Source organism: Taudactylus pleione, unplaced genomic scaffold, assembly GCF_031769625.1.
Source record: "Taudactylus pleione unplaced genomic scaffold, aTauple2 ptg000178l, whole genome shotgun sequence".
Classification (NCBI taxonomy): Eukaryota; Metazoa; Chordata; class Amphibia; order Anura; family Myobatrachidae; genus Taudactylus; species Taudactylus pleione.
Window position 1 is genome coordinate 6,411,512 of NW_028284580.1, and position 16,198 is coordinate 6,427,709.

Genomic DNA, 16,198 nt, shown 5'->3' on the forward strand with positions numbered 1-16,198 from the left:
TTTCTCCATTGGCCAGGTTGGTGAATTGAATATAGAACTTTAAATATCCTGCAAAATAAATCATGTGCAAAAAGACACATTGAGAATCTTAACCTGGCACTGTTTTTAATAGGCTTGGGTAACAGCCTTTAGGAGTAATTAAGATGGGCGTCTACTAGCAATATGTGTAACAGCTGAGCTCATTGCAGAGACTTCTGTTCCCACTGTCTTGTCAATCATAGAGCAGTTCCCAGTCACCCTAAACCAGTATATAACTGAATCATAAATTTATTCTAGGGGTCAATTTTGGTAAAGATAATGAAGACACTTTATTTTTTGTAAATTGAGGGGAATCCGAATAGACACCTCCCCCCCACCCCATTTTTAGGAGCTGCTTTGTCTTAAGAGAGTTAATTTATTTGTGGTTTTTGCGCCTGAATTATTGTATATTTGTTTATACTTTTTTGTTTTTTTCCTTTAAATAACCATAGGCATGCCATTATTTCAACAATAATTAAATTACATTGGCCTGGCTGGCATGTTTTCATTTTTCTTCAAGTTTGTGTACACTTTCTTTTTTTTTTTGCCAATGCACCAATCTGGCTACTTAAATATAAGTGTATGCTTATTGGAGGGCTGCCTTGATTTCTTATCAAATATTAATTTTGCATGCACTCAGATGAAGTAAGCTTCAATCATAGAAATATTCTTTACTCTATAAAGCTTCCTGAAGAGCAAGGAAACCTACGGCTGTGCACTTCACCCACCTTCCCAATGGATCCAAAAAATCTTCCACTTTTTTTTTTTTTGTAATATCCCTTCTTTGCCTGCTGAGCTTTTCTTTTTTTATGATCTTTGTTTAATTAGAAGAGTTGATTGGTTGGAAACCTTTTACTCCGTGCCTCATGGAACGTCTTATTTCACAGATTTGTCAAGTTGCATTATTTTGAAGCCAAAGTTCTTATATGCTCCTTATTACAGGGATTTCCAGCAGAATTTGCCATGTATCTAAATTACTGTCGGGGATTGCGATTTGAGGAGGCACCAGACTACATGTATCTGAGGCAGCTCTTCAGAATTCTGTTCAGGTTTGTATTTGTAAAAATGTATTTATTTCTTGTGTTTTGAAACTAGTCATTGCTGCTAATTACCTTTTTTAAAGCTGGAAGAGTCCAAAAACTGTTTAAGCTGATTTGTGTTTTTTAATGCCCTTTGCTCTGAAGCTGTCGAGCAAATCTTTTGTCCTGTCTACATTATTACAGTGGCTACAGATAATAATCATACCCTATAAAAATCCTTTTTTTTTTTTTTTTTTTTGGTCACTTTACACCCTGGAAAATAAAATATATATGAAATAAAGCTTTTTCTAGCTTTATTTACATATTTGGCTAATAGTGGGAAAAAAAGCAACAGGACTGAAAATGACTTAAAAAAAAAAAAATAATATAGAAATGAAAAACTAAAATAGGGACGGAATAGTGAGCAATCCCCTGGTTTGATACTTTGTAGAATTGGCTTTTGCTGCAATTATAGCCATCAGTCTGTATGGATATTTCTGCACCAGCTTTGAGCACCTACATTGGCTTTGCTCATTCTTCCTTGCAGAATTATTCACGTTCAGTCAAATTTTGTGGACGGCAATGGACTGCTGTCTATGTTCATCCACAAATTTTCTATCATCGTTGGGTCAGTGTTCTGACTTCTGGCCACTCAATAACATTCATCTTCCTGTCCTGAAATAACTGTGTTTTTCCTGGTGTAATGTTTATGGTCTTTGTCATGCTGGAAGGTGAACCACTTGCCCATGTTCGGCTATCTAGCAGAGGGTCGCAGGTTTTCTTCAAGAAGTTGGATGTACTTGGCAGCATCCATCTTCCCTTCAATCCTGGCAAACTGCCCAGTCCCTGCTGAAGAGAAATATCCCCACAAAATGTTGCCACCACATGCTTCCCTGTAGGTATGTTGTGTTTGTGTTTTCACAAAACATAGCACTTGCAGTTTAGTCCAAAAAGTTCTATTTTGGTCTCATCTTACCATACAGCCTTTTGCCTCAAAATATTTCTAGTGGGTTTTTTTTTCTGTTTTTGCAAAGCGCTGAGTGTGCATTTTTCAGAAAAGGTGCCTTTCTTCCCACCCTGCCATACAGACCAGCTTTGGGTTAATCTAGTGAAATAGTTGTCTCGCACACAGACTGACCAGTTTCCGCCATAAAGGGCGGAATTCAATTGTTTACGCGGTTCGGATCTCCCATCTAAAGTGACGGGATCGCGGGCCGCTATTCAATTGCTGCCATTTTTCACGCTGAACGCACCCAAAGTGGTCGGGATTAGCCACGTAAAGCAGCTACCCCCGACCGAAGCGCTGGGTGCGACCGCCAAAAGTGATGCTTGGGTTCCCAAACATTTCACTTTTCGCACATTTCAGCTCGCACCCCGCTGGGGCTGCGAGCTGAAATGGAGCGCTGGCAGCTGATCGTGCCCGACAGGAGCAAGAATTGAATAGCTCCGTCGGGCGCGAAGGGTGGTAGAAACAATTGAATTCCGCCCATTGACTTGTAAGTCCTTCAAGTTGCCATTGGCCCCACGGTAGCTAACTTGCCCAATATCTACCTGGCTTTGTCTAGATCGGGACATCTCTCCAAACTGGATGACATACTTTTCACTTCTTAATAATATTTCGACTGAACTATTTTTGTATCCTTCTCCTAACTTGTGCCTTTCCACAACTTTATCCCAAAGCCCTTTTTTCATTTTGTTAAATTATTTGTATTATCTTGCACTACTAGTAGTGGAATCCTCAAGGAACAGTCAGTTTTATTCAAAAGTAATCAAAACCAATACAATCGATTGTTAGGTGGTGGCCAATTGCCCTGTTGTGTGAGCTGGAAGGTGATTGGCTGTACCTGAGCAAGGTTATAATGGTAACTGTGAGGGTATAAACATATATCCAAAACCAGGTTGTTTAATCATTTATTATGAATGGTTTTGTGTGTGTGTTTTACTTTAATATTGAGGATTATAATGCTAATGTATTAAATCTATCATGCTATGGAGAGAAATCTAAGCAGTGTTGAAGCTGATGGGAGTTAACCTTAATGTGTATTCATATGCCTCATACTCCAGTGCTGTGCATGACCTGAAACAAAGCCGTAGATATTAAATATATGCAGCGAGTGAAAGTTCCACAAGCTTAATGGAGTGGGGAACGTTTATGCCTAACATAAGTAAATCTTCTCTACATTTGATGTGAAAAAGAATTTGAGAATTTAAACTGTTTTTTTTTTGTTTGTTTTTTTTTTTCCTCAAATAAATGTGTAAAAAGAAAAAGGTGGCGTTTGTGTAGATCTCAATATTTATAACAGTGGTGATCAATCTGTGTCTGACTCTGTTTTCTCTTGCAGAACCTTGAACCACCAATATGACTACACATTTGACTGGACAATGCTGAAGCAGAAGGCAGCTCAGCAAGCGGCCTCCTCCAGTGGGCAGGGCCAGCAAGCCCAAACCCCCACAGGCAAGCAAACTGACAAATCCAAGAGTAACATGAAAGGTTAGTAGCCAAGAACCAAGAGACGTTTCAGGGAAAAGAAGAAAAAAAAATTTAGGAAAAAAAAACCTCAATTTGGAGATTAACAACTAAGAGTGTTAGATCGAGGAGGTGGTTTTTATACCAATTTGGCTTCTAAAAGGAAAAAGTGAAGAAAAACAAAAGACGTCCTTGGAAAATTTGACTACTAACTTTAAATTCAAATTTCCTTATATGTGTATCAATATATATATAGCAATCTCTCATATTCTGGGATGTCGGGTCATCTTAACAACTGCATCTCTCTCATGCATTAACTCCCTTTTCCAATTGTGGGTACCAGTTTCTGGTGGTGTGAATGTGGAGGCTTTTTAGTTCACATTCCTGGACCTAACACTTAAAGGATTATCAGGAGCTCTGCCTTCCCTCTTGTTCCCCTAAATTACATGTATTTCTGTTTCTGCCCTTCTGTTGCTAAAGGGATTTGTGACCAGCTTCAGGTCCCTTTGGCATTATGCTGGTGAGGATGTGGTGGTGGACTCTGTGAAACTCAGTGGAAAATTGTGATTGCCTATTAAACCCTTAGCTGTTTTTGGAACTGAAGTGGGTTTATGTATTATAAAAATGAAAGTTTCTAAACCTCCAAGAGTTTTGAGTGCACTCCTGTATGCTTTAATAGATTGACCATATAAATAGGTCCAGTGTGACGTCTCTGTAACCTACAGTTTAGCATTTCCATTAGATAATCTGAAGAACCAGCAAGTTACCTTATATGTTTGGAAAATTGTATATTTTTTTAGAACATTGGGATATGGGGGTTGTTTTCACTAGATATCCCAATAAACAACATACATTGATTGAGCCTTGTGTGATCAGGTCAGTCTGCCCATACTGCATCCATAGCCAGAATTTTTTGGTCACCCACATGGGTGTACTATCTAGACTGGTCCTGTAACTTGACATTTCATATCCTATAGGGTAACTTGTGTTTTTAGGTTTACAGGAAACAAATCTATAAGCCAATGGAAAGCCATGAAAAATGTACAATAGTAGACCTGCAACCAAAGCCGCTCATGGCACCTACATTTTTGTGGTTACTATGCGGCCTTGGTATTTGTGTAGCCATGACATATACTTTGCATTATCATGGTCTGATTTTACACACTACAGGAGTATCACAATTTTCCACTTGGCATTCATCTTTTGTCTGACCATTAATTGGTCATAGGGTGTTTAATTTTTAAAGGGAATGTAAAAATGGGTGTTTAAACTTTGAATATGTGTATTTCCTGAGCAAGACCAAGTTTTTCATTACATGTTCTATATATGTCCTTTTGTTTTACCACCAGACCAGTGATCACTAAGACTGGAGTACCATATTAAACATGTTGCTGTCCACAGGTCTATCACCCTGCCAGTGAACTTGTGACCGCTATCTGCACAAAGGGAGGATGTGGAAATCTGACCAGGGCTGGGTGTAATGCAAAAAATGTGGTCACCTGGAGATGGGGCAAAACCTATCACTAAGAATTGCGAACAGGAGCATTTAGTGGCTGGAAGCAATTAACATGCCAGACCATATAAAGAGGCAGTAAGCCTGTTCATGTAGTAGGAAATTGTTTTTTTTTTTTTTCCAAAGTGTATTTGATAACCGGCAGTGCTTTCCTCTGCTTGTCTATATTTTTATCAACATTTTATTGCTGCTTTTATTTAATTTTTTTCCCATGCAACCTACAAATAAATTGGAAGACTAGTGTTATGCTGTGCTTTATGATATATATATATATATATATATATATATATATATATATATATATATATATAAATATAAATAAATTCTTTTATTCAAACTTTGACTTGAGCTAAAGTCGTAACTTTTTTTTTTTTTTTCTACTTCTCTTTTGGAGTCGGGATCATTACTGATAGGGAGAAAATCATGCTGTACTGTTGTCACCCACTTTCTTGACGGATGCGCGTCAACTTGTTCATTTGTAAATGTGCTTTAGTTGTGCTTTGTGCATGGAAAATTATGGTTTATGGAATTGTCCTGCTTGTTCAGTCAAACCATTTTTCTATAGTAATTCTGCTTGTTTGGATCCTGGTCTAAAATACGCCATGAAGTTTGAAGTTTAAAAATCTGTAACGGCAGCTTCTGTGAATCGATGGGCTTATTGAGTTCTGTGCTGTGCATGCTGTTATACAGAGTACTAATGATGGAGCAGAATTCTGTTAAGCAATGACACCTACCATACCATACAAACACTAGGAAATTAGTGGTATGTAATCATGTATGCGTAATGTAACACCAATACAACTTGAATTTCATGATTGACTGGAAGACTGCTTCTTTACCTGTAGAGAGGTTACTGTATCTCATAAATAATAGAAAAGTATGTAGACAACTGGAAGAGAAAAAAAAAAAACCACTAATCTTGATGCGTTACAGGAGGCATTTACTCTGTAACACCATATGAAATCTGTCAGCTTCTGCCGGTCAGGGTTTCTTGGCAACTGTGTTTTGTTGGCATTTGTGTCCATGGGTGCAGACAGTGCTTCCTCTGTATTATTGATGCAACCATAATTAATCTTCCAGCTTTGTAGGAAGGTTACCTACAGCTAGGCTTTGGGTTCCTAACAGCCCATCTGTGTTAGATTGAAAAGCTTCCTGGGCAATGCTTAATTACAAAAATATATATATTTGTATTTTTTTTTATTATTTCTTTTGCTGTTAAATGGAGGATAAAAAGCTTATTTGGGGAGCTTCTGTTTATAGCTTGTTCAATAATGGTTTGATCTTATTTTCTTTTCCTCCAGAAATAGCAGTGACATAGTACATAAAGCTGGTAAACGATTAGAACTATTTAAGCTTCACAAGTCACCTGTAATAAAAATGAGCCCAGACTGGAATCATCTATTGTCAGGATTCAGTCTTCAGTCCTACAGGCTGTTTAGTTTCTGTACAAACATGCTAGTGTTTCACACTTTCCCAACATATAAGCTCTGGTCTTGCTTGTAATACATATTTCTTGTAAGATTTTCATTCTGCCCAATATAGTTTAGTAAAAACCTTTTGCCTCTTTGTTGCTCTTTCCAACAGGATTTTGATCACTCAAGGAGAAGACTTCGCAGACCTGGCACGAGCTGGACCCGTCACTTCCTTTAAAGCCTAGAGATTTTTAGTTCATATGTACACTTGCCAGTTGTTGTGGGAGACCATTTACTTGGTGTAAAAGGAACTTAATTTCAGTCAAAACTGGCTACCTGCGGCGACCGATGTGCTGACCTGTAGCTGCTGTTAATAATTGTGAATATCACTAAGATTAGTGAAACATGGTGTCCAGTTTTTTTTTTTTATTGCAATTCCTTTCCCGCCTACCCCTCTAAAAGCATGGGAAGGGTGTTTCAGTTACCTGACTTTCGACAGTGGTGGAAGAAATTGTGCATATGCCAATTTTTTTTTTTTTTTTTTCCCTTTTTCTTCTCCCCCCTTATGGTTAACATGTTGAACCTTTTATACTGCTCGTGACCAGCTTCAGAAGAACAACATGAAATGGTTTCATAGAGACAGTTGTGACAACATTGGTCTAAAAGAAAGCGCTCTCCATTGTTCCTGTTTACTTCACTTATAACTTCTATGTTTTTTAAGTTGTACACTTAAACCATTCTTAGCTGTTGCACAGTATGGGCCACCTGCTGTGCATGGGTAACTAGACATTATTACTTTAATTCAATCTCTTGTCACCTTGTTGGGGTTATGGTGACTGCATCGGTCCAGGTTATTAGGACCCACTGACCTAGCAGCTTCTTTTTGTAGAGGAAATGTCCTGGATATTGTTAAAACAATAGTCTGCCAATTCTAGAGAATCTGAATCCAGTTAATGTCCCTAATTTAACCAAAGATTACAATTTTAAGCAGATCATAAAACTGAGCTTTTGTGGTTTTTAAAAAAGGACAAGTTCTACAGTGCAGATCAACATAAAATGACAGCGTAGCAATTCTAGTCTTTAGAAAATGGAAAATAACTTGTACAAATAAAAGCATTTTTTGTCAAATTAGATAACATCTTTAAAAGCTTGTTTAAGTGGCTTAGGAAATGTAATCACTGTAAACATGATCTGGGATATGTTTTTATTTTGAATTTTTTTTTTTGTTTGTTTAAAAGTTCATTAAAAATGAAAAAAATCTATCCTGTTTCTGTACTTAGATTAGGTTGTTTTTTCCTTTTTAGCTGCATAATATTCTGATTATCCTAAATCTGTTACTACTTTGTTCTTAAAAATTTTTTTTTTTAAATGGTTGGTTTTTTTTTGTTCTGACTGTTAAGCTATATGCATTTTCACTGAAGATCTAGTGGATTCTAAATCTGTGCCCCCTGCGGTCAATGTAAGAACGGTGTTTGACACTGTTAGAGAGGTTTCTAGCTATTGTGCAGGGCTAATCACAGAAGAGCTGCTGCAGATGGATCTAGCATGCATTCTTGCTTGCTATCTATAGGTAAAGTTGCCAAAATTTAAGTATTTTGTGCATCAGTTTCAGTGTTTGTTGTAATACACCATAGTTGCTTGATGCATAGTGCAGCCCCTACCAACAACATTTGGTGACAAGAATTCACTAAGCTTGAATGATTTTATTTTTTCACTACACTCCATCATTTTAGCTTTGCCCAAGGATATCATAAGCTTTAACATGGATACATATAATTCCAGGTTTAAGGAGATGTTTTATGGTTTGGTTCCCTATCAAGCTGCAAAATGGAAGGTTACGTGAGCTTACAGTTTCCCCTAGGTAGAGACTGGCCTACTACTATGGAATGTAAGTGCTCTGTACTGTTTAAGTTCAGGTTTAACAGGTATGGTTTTCTTTATTACTATAGGGATTGTCCTAATCTTTGCCATGATGGAATGGCTCAGACACACATGACACACTGGAGTGTTTGAGTTGGGATCACACATTTTGCATGCATGCAGCTACTTCTCAAACCTGATTTGCAATAATTGCCTAACACTTATACCGTTTTAAAGTGACCCAATTACACAGAATATACTCAGAAAGCAGTTCTCTGGTACTGCCCATCTCTTGTTCCTGTGCCCAACTCAAAATAATAAAGACAAAAATGCTGGTAATTACTCAACAGTGTAATTTTATTTATTTTAATCCGTCTGTCCGCACTGCAGAAACTTGGTGCTGTTTGCACACACATTTATGTGGTTCCAGCTCTTCCAATTATGGATTTTAAAGGCGAGTTGAATGTATAATACCATTTTTAAATTTTTTCCTTTTCTATGTTTTATTTTCCCTCTAAGATCCTGACAAATTTCTCTTTGAAAGTGTGTGTGTATTGTATCGGGACATAATAAATCTAGTTTTCTCCAAGTCCTAAAATTTGATGCCCATAAGCTCCTATGGTAAATAACCCATAACAAATTTTGGTTTGTCATTTAGTCAACAGAAAAAGAAACAGACATGAAGTTTTGTCTAAAAAAAAATGCACATTTACTACTTCCAGGTCAATAAGGCCATTTTTGTCTGCTACTAATCCTAAGCCCTGCATTACTTGTTCATCGGGGAAATATTGCCATTCCAATATAAAAAGCAGAACTTATGCCAGTTTGATTTGGAGCTATTCACGTCTGTCCACACCATGCCAAGAAGAAAAATGGAAAGGCTTGTTAGGGGTAATTCCAAACAATTTGAAGGCTATTATTATACAGTGAGATTATTTAGGGCCATTGAAAACTGGTACCACACTCTACAGTACACACCTTGGTGATGTAACTGTCATTCCAATTTTACTTCCAATTCCATGACACCAGAACACACTATTTCTAGCGGGGAAGCAATCGGGAAGCCGACTGCCTAAATACCGGCAGCCGGCTTCCCGACTGTCATATGCCGGGCGTCTAGATGTAGACACCCACATTTCCCCAGCGCCTGGCATCCCGATCGTAGTGATGCCGGGCGCCGCGAGTGGACAGCCGGGGGGGGGGGGGGGGAGGGTTAGGTTTAGGGCTCCCGGGGGGGACTTAGGGTTAGGCTAGGGGCAGGGAGGGTTGGGGTTAAGCACCCCCGGGGGGGACTTAGGTTTAGGCAGCGGGGAGGGGGGTGGTTAGGGTTAGGCACTTGGGGGGGGGGGGGGGGGTTAGGGATAGGCACCCCTAAGGAGGGTTAGGGGGGTTAGGTTAGTAGATACTCACCTATCCACAATCGGTATTTCCAGCGCTGTCGGCCTTCCGCTGCTCGGAACTCTGCTGATGTCGGCCTGCCGCTGACGGGAATCGAACCGGCGGCATTTCATACCCATTCCCTTCTAGCGTACACACTATGCAGTCTTCAGGGTGACAGCCCAATATATTGTCGGGTGATTGTATCCAATTAATTGTTTCTCCTGTACACTATGTGCTATCGTGTGTACAGCACGTCAGATGGGAATATGTGACGACTGATGTGTGTACCACCAATCCGTCGTTTTCACATCATCCCATTGGATGTTCTGCACGATGTGGTATTACATGAAGCATGTAACGATATATAAAGCTGTTTTATGACTGGTCGTGTAGTGTGTATGACGTTGTGATATATATCGCTGCATCGCCGGGTTGCACTGTGGTTCAGTTGTGTACCCAGCTTAAGAAATCCAGGGATCTACTAGTCTATATCAAGAATGTTAAAGTTTGCTCTTCACTCAGAGAATTTACATATTTTGGCATTCATGGAATGGTAGACAAAAGGAAATTCCTTTCTCTGCAACATTGGTCCTGTAAGGTGATGGTTGCTCCCCCACTGTCCATATGCAAATTACCAGGGTCGGTATACCTTAAGTATACACAACCAAACAAAATACTAAAGCCACAAAATACAACACTAATCCTTAAAAGAACACTTTACAGGACTACCAGTAATTTCCTTTAAATTGACTTTATGGTCAAAACGTGTCTGTTTTGAGCTAATGCATTGTTGAGATCCCTACTTTCAAGCCAGGGACTAATTGGAGTGGAAGACCTGGTATTCTGGGATTACTATCACAGGAACTAATATAAATATATATATGTGCCCCTGTTTTACCGTTGTGTGGTACGCAGTATAGCATGTTTTTGGTGGATATTTTTTCAGTTCTTTTTTTTTTTATGGGAGTAGAATTATATTTTATCAATAAATTACTGTTTAACACTATGAAGAGCACTTTTGTTTTGTCCTGAGGTTTATGGAGCAATATTTGTCAGCCTCCCTTTTAAAATAGGGCTTCATGTTTATACTTAAGTGAATTGTGACATGGATACAAAGGGAGTAGAATATAATCATCAAGATTTATCCCTACTTTTCTTAAACTACACTTTCAGTATTTCCCCCAGAGATAGAAATATAAATTGCAAATAGAAGTACCACTTCACATGTGGACTGTGTATTTGGTGTGTGTTTATATAATATATAGAACTTGGTTTTGATGCTAAAGGAGGGTCTTTGAGTTATTGATTCGTGGTTGTACCTCACAAATGCTTTCCTCGTGTTCGATTTTTGGAGATTTTTTTTAAATGGACAAAGTAAAACTTTTTATGTAATAATACTGTTAGAGCTTGGTAATGACTATATTGCCCTAATATGTAAGAACTGCATTGGAAGGGGTGGTATTTGTTGTGTGATGGCGTGTATGTTTGTGTTCTCTGGTGTAGTGGATTACACTGGGAAAATGATTTCCATGTATGGGGGGTAAAATACAGGTGGACCAAGCGCCAGTTGTCTGGATGCTTAGTTTGATATGTATTGATTACTGATCTGGTTATTCACCAGACCCATTGAAAAGAATGAATATGTATGTAAGCCTATCTGTTTGAATACACCTTTCATGAACTATGTGCACTTAGCTGAACAAGGTCATTCTTAAGCAATTGGGAAACATTGTGCTGCTTTTGTTTCAATCAATTTCAGTACATTAAAGAATCCTAGTCTTCCAGATTGGCTCTAATAATGGAGTATCGATTTATAGGTTGCACTGTCATATGAGAAGGTTGTGGGGTTCCCCCCCCCCCCCTTTGTTGGTGGAGGGGCGTCTATCCTTTTTAAAATCTGCAAAGCTGGATACAATGGTATAGCTAATATTATTGGCTTAAAACATGACCTCATTGTCAGTTAACAAATACCTTTTACAACTCTTATTTCTACTTCAGGGTCCATAGGGTATCCACAGGATACCTTGGGTATAGGTGTGACGTCAGTCGCAGGGCACCAAAGAGTTAAGCTTTCAGCCTCCCAGGATGCACTAGGTCCCCCTCCTATACCCCGCCCCCGAGCCAAGGCACCTCAGTTTAGTTTGGTGCCCGGCCGGAGTCGGGTGCACCTGTTGGAGTGGGGGCTAGAAGAGCCCCTGAAGCTTATTCTTCATGCAGCTGTGGCTGCACAACTGGATGAACAGCATGGACAGTCAGTCCTGACGTCCATGCTGTCTTCCCTACACCCCGCCGGTACCAGAACGCCGGTACTGATCTGGGGATGCTGGTGGGCGTCTGGGGTCACAGCTAGCGGTGACCCCAGATGCTCCGGACCATGGCCGGATTCAAGGGGAACAGAGGTAAGCAGCGGGGTCCCGCGGTGGGTCCCCGCTGATCACATGGTCCTAAGTCCCCAGGCAGGGGGCTCCCTGGGGACTGGCTGCAGCGTGGAGCCAGGCGACCAACCTGCGCTTCCACTACCCCCTGGGACAGCGGACCGCAGCAGAGCGGTAGCGCTGCGGCGTCCCAGGGGTTAAATGCATGCCAGGGGAGCGCGCCTTCCCTGTCTCACAGCCGGCGCCTCCCCCGCTGCACACAGCCCTCTCTGCATGCTGCCGACTGGTCCTGTGGCAGCGCTCCTCCCCCAGGCCAGCCTCCTCTCTGCTCCTCGGCGGCCATCTTCTCCAGAACGCATGGTGGAAGCGCTGGAAGGAAGCATCGTGGTCTGGGTCCCCCCGCATACCTCTCCTCCGCTGTGGTCAGGTCTGTGTATGCAGCGCTGTGTCCTACCAGGCCCTGTGTCTGTGTAGTTGAGTGATCAGCGCTGTTAGTGCAGGAATTGTTATTTTTCTGCATTGTATGTGACTGTGCTAGCGCTGCTGCCTGTAATCTTTTCTTCTCTAAACTGTCAGCTTTATTACTGTCCCTGTTCTTTCTGCTAAAGCCCTTGCGGTGCGGTGCTGCAGGGTGGTCTCTCGCCTATTTAATACTTAATTGGTGAGAGAGGTCACATACGTGGTGCCATCATGTCTGAAAGTGATTTTCCCCTCCGGCTACAGTGTACCACGTGCAAAGTACCGTTAGCGGAGGGGGAGGGTAGCGCGGAGGGCCTTTGCCGGCAGTGTTTGTCCATGGCGCGGCCTATTACGGTTACAGCACCGGTACAGGAGCCGCCCTGGGCTTGTTTCGCTCAGGCGTTAACAGCTTTAGTGGGCCAGTTAGCTCCGCAGCCCGCGTTTACTCCGATGGGTTTGTCCCAGCAGTCTGTGGTGTCGTCACCCATGCAGGGGTTCCCACGACAATTGGTGGTACCCCACAGTCTCCCTATTTCCCCGCTCCCGGGTTCTCAGGAGCCAGCGTGGGTTAACTCCCTGACGAGTTCTGTACAGCACTTGTCGGATGTGTTGCAAGGGGAGTCTGTGATGCGGTCTCATAAAAGGCCGGTGGCGTCTCTGTCCGCTCCTTATGAGGATGACGAAGGGACGTCTGATGATGGGGAGATTCTAGATCCTTACGATCAGGAACCTCTCCATACTAAGGACGCTGATGCTAAGTCCAAAGTATATATTCCTGGACTTATTCGGGCGGTCCGCACAGCCTTGGTGATTGAGGACGAAGTTCCCCCAGCGGCTAAATCTAAGTATGCCTTTTTCAAAGATGTGAAGGGCGATGCCACAGTCTTTCCTCTTTCGGGTCAGTTGGTGGACCATTTAGAGGAGGCGTGGAAACAACCTGGCAAAAGATACCAGCCGCAGAGACGCCTGGCGGTGGCTTATCCGTTCGCGGATAATTATTTTGCGAAGTGGGAATCCCCTCCACAGGTGGATTCTCACGTGACCCGTCTTGTCCGTAGTGCCACATTGCCGATGCCATCCATGTCCTCCCTTAAGGATGCTACGGACCGCAAGGTAGAAATCTGCCTGAAGTCCGCTTATTCCCTTGCAGGGGGGGCAGCACGGCCGGCTATGGCCATTTGCTGGGTTGCCAGAGCGATGGAGCGCTGGGCGGATTCATTAGAGGCTTCTTTTGAATCCGACTGTCCGGCCGATCAGGCGGAGTTGATTGGCAATCTCCGTGATTCGGCCACCTACATCAACGAGGCGGCTTTAGACATTAGTACTCTGGTGTCTAGAATTTCTTCAGCAGCGGTAGCTGCTCGTCGCACCTTGTGGCTGCGATCCTGGAAGGCGGACGCAGATTCCAAGAAAGGTCTGGAAGCGTTGCCGTTTACCGGAGAAGTTCTCTTCGGTCCGGATCTGGATAAGATTGTGGCCACGCTGGCGGCAGCCAAATCTGCCTGTCTCCCGTCGGCCGCTGCTCCTTCTGGTTCGGGACCATCGTCCTTTCGGTCATCTAGGGCCCAGGGCAGGCCCAAACCACAGTCGTTTCCTCGACAGGCTGGCCCTAAGAAATCGGTCAAGCCCCGGAAGCAGGCATGGAGTACCAGACGTCCGGCCCCCAAGCCAGATGACAAGCCTGCGGCCTGACGGTCCGGGCCTCCCTTTGGGGGATCCCAGGGTGGGAGGCCGCCTGCTACAGTTCGCCCAGTGTTGGTCGACCACTACGACAGACACTTGGGTTCTGGAGGTGGTTTCCCACGGATACGCCCTCTCCTTCCGGCACAGACCCCCGGCTCGCTTCTTCACCACGGGTCTCCCATCAGACCGGAACAAGGCTACGGAGCTGCGGAAGGTATTGCACACTATGCTCCAGGCTGGAGTTATAGTGGCGGTTCCATTCTCCCAGAGGGGCCAGGGTTTCTATTCAAATCTATTTTTGGTACAGAAACCCAATGGGTCATATCGTCCGATTCTCAACCTCAAAGCACTCAACAAGTCTTTGCGGGTCCCGAAGTTTCGGATGGAGACCCTACGGTCCATCATTCTGGCGCTGGAATCTGGGGACTACTTGGTGTCATTGGACATACAGGACGCTTACCTGCATGTCCCTATTCTTTGGCGCCATCAACAGTTCCTCAGGTTTGCAATCAGCAGCGACCACTTCCAGTTTCGGGCGTTACCTTTTGGCCTGGCAACAGCACCACGTGTTTTCACCAAGGTGATGGCGGTCATGGCGGCTTCTCTCCGGCTGCAGGGAGTCCGCATGTTGCCGTATTTGGACGACCTGTTATTGGTGGCAGGATCTCCAGAGCTCCTGTTACGCCACTTGGACCTGACCATTGCACTGCTGCAACGGCACGGCTGGCTAATCAACTGGCAGAAGTCCACTCTAATCCCGTCTCGGAGGATTCTGCATCTTGGAGCCTTATTGGACTCGGGACAGCAAAGGATCTTCGTGACGGAGGACAAGATCTCTGCTTTACAGTCAAGGGTGCGCAGTTGTCTGCACAGCCGCCGGGTGTCCTTACACTCGGCGATGAGGTTACTGGGCTCCATGGTGTCGGTGTTCGACATGGTGGAATACGCCCAGTTTCACTCCAGACCTCTGCAGCACCTGATCCTGTCCAAGTGGAACGGGCTGACTCAGTCTCTGAAGTCCCAGACGATTGTGCTCACCCAGGAGGTTCGCCTGTCCCTTGCGTGGTGGTTACAGACGACCCACCTCAACAAGGGACGTCCGTTCTGGGTTCCAAATTGGGTCCTGTTGACAACGGACGCCAGTCTTCGGGGCTGGGGAGCAGTTTCGGGTCCACACTTGTTCCAGGGCAGGTGGACGCCGACAGAAGCGGAGCTTCCAATAAATATCTTGGAACTCCGTGCGGTCTTCAATGCTCTCCAGCAGGCACAGCGGTTTCTCCAGGGTCGCCCGGTGCAGGTCCAGTCGGACAACGCTACCACCGTGGCCTACATAAACAGGCAAGGAGGAACTCGCAGTCGGGCGGCTCTCGTAGAGGTCTCTCGGATCCTGGTTTGGGCGGAGCGCAATCTTCCGGCCATATCAGCGGTCTTCATCCCGGGAGTGCTCAATTGGGAGGCGGACTTTCTAAGTCGCCAGGACGTTCATCCGGGGGAATGGTCCCTGCACCCGGACGTTTTTCAACTACTGGTGGACAGGTGGGGTCTTCCAGAAATCGACCTCATGGCGTCCCGGCACAACAACAAGTTGCCGGTGTACGGGTCTCGCACAAGAGACGAAGGGGCGTCTCTGGTGGATGCTCTGTCCGTCCGGTGGACGTTCCGGTTCGCATACCTGTTCCCTCCGGTCTCCCTTCTTCCACGGGTAATCCGGAAATTCAAACAGGAAGGAGGGACGCTCCTGTTGATAGCTCCCGCGTGGCCCAGACGGCACTGGTTCTCAGACCTTCAGGGTCTGTCCGTGGACATTCCTCTGCGGTTGCCGCTACGACCGGACCTTCTGTCTCAGGGTCCTTGCCTTCACCCGGACCTGACTCGGCTGTCTTTGACGGCGTGGCTGTTGAGACGGCCATGCTGAGGTCCCGGGGGTTTTCCAGCTCTGTGGTGCGTACCATGTTGCGAGCTCGGAAACCGTCTTCCGCGAGGATATACCATCGCGTGTGGCATACGTTCTT

General features: G+C 43.8%; 1 protein-coding gene across 4 annotated transcripts in view; it reads left to right on the forward strand.

Moving 5' to 3' along the window:
- CSNK1A1 (casein kinase 1 alpha 1) overlaps positions 1–8,631 on the forward strand; it is a 47,262-nt gene extending 38,631 nt beyond the window's left edge. For 2 of the 4 annotated variants that reach the window (XM_088475774.1, XM_088475777.1), the window contains 3 exons: positions 961–1,067; positions 3,380–3,528; positions 6,602–8,631. In XM_088475774.1, coding sequence (XP_088331900.1) covers positions 961–1,067; positions 3,380–3,528; positions 6,602–6,609 — 264 coding nt within the window. In that variant the 3' untranslated portion in view covers positions 6,610–8,631. Of the gene's footprint in view, positions 1–960; positions 1,068–3,379; positions 3,534–6,601 lie in introns of those variants that run through there. The other 2 variants (XM_088475776.1, XM_088475778.1) reach the window with 2 other exon arrangements.
- The last annotated feature ends 7,567 nt before the right edge of the window (positions 8,632–16,198 follow it).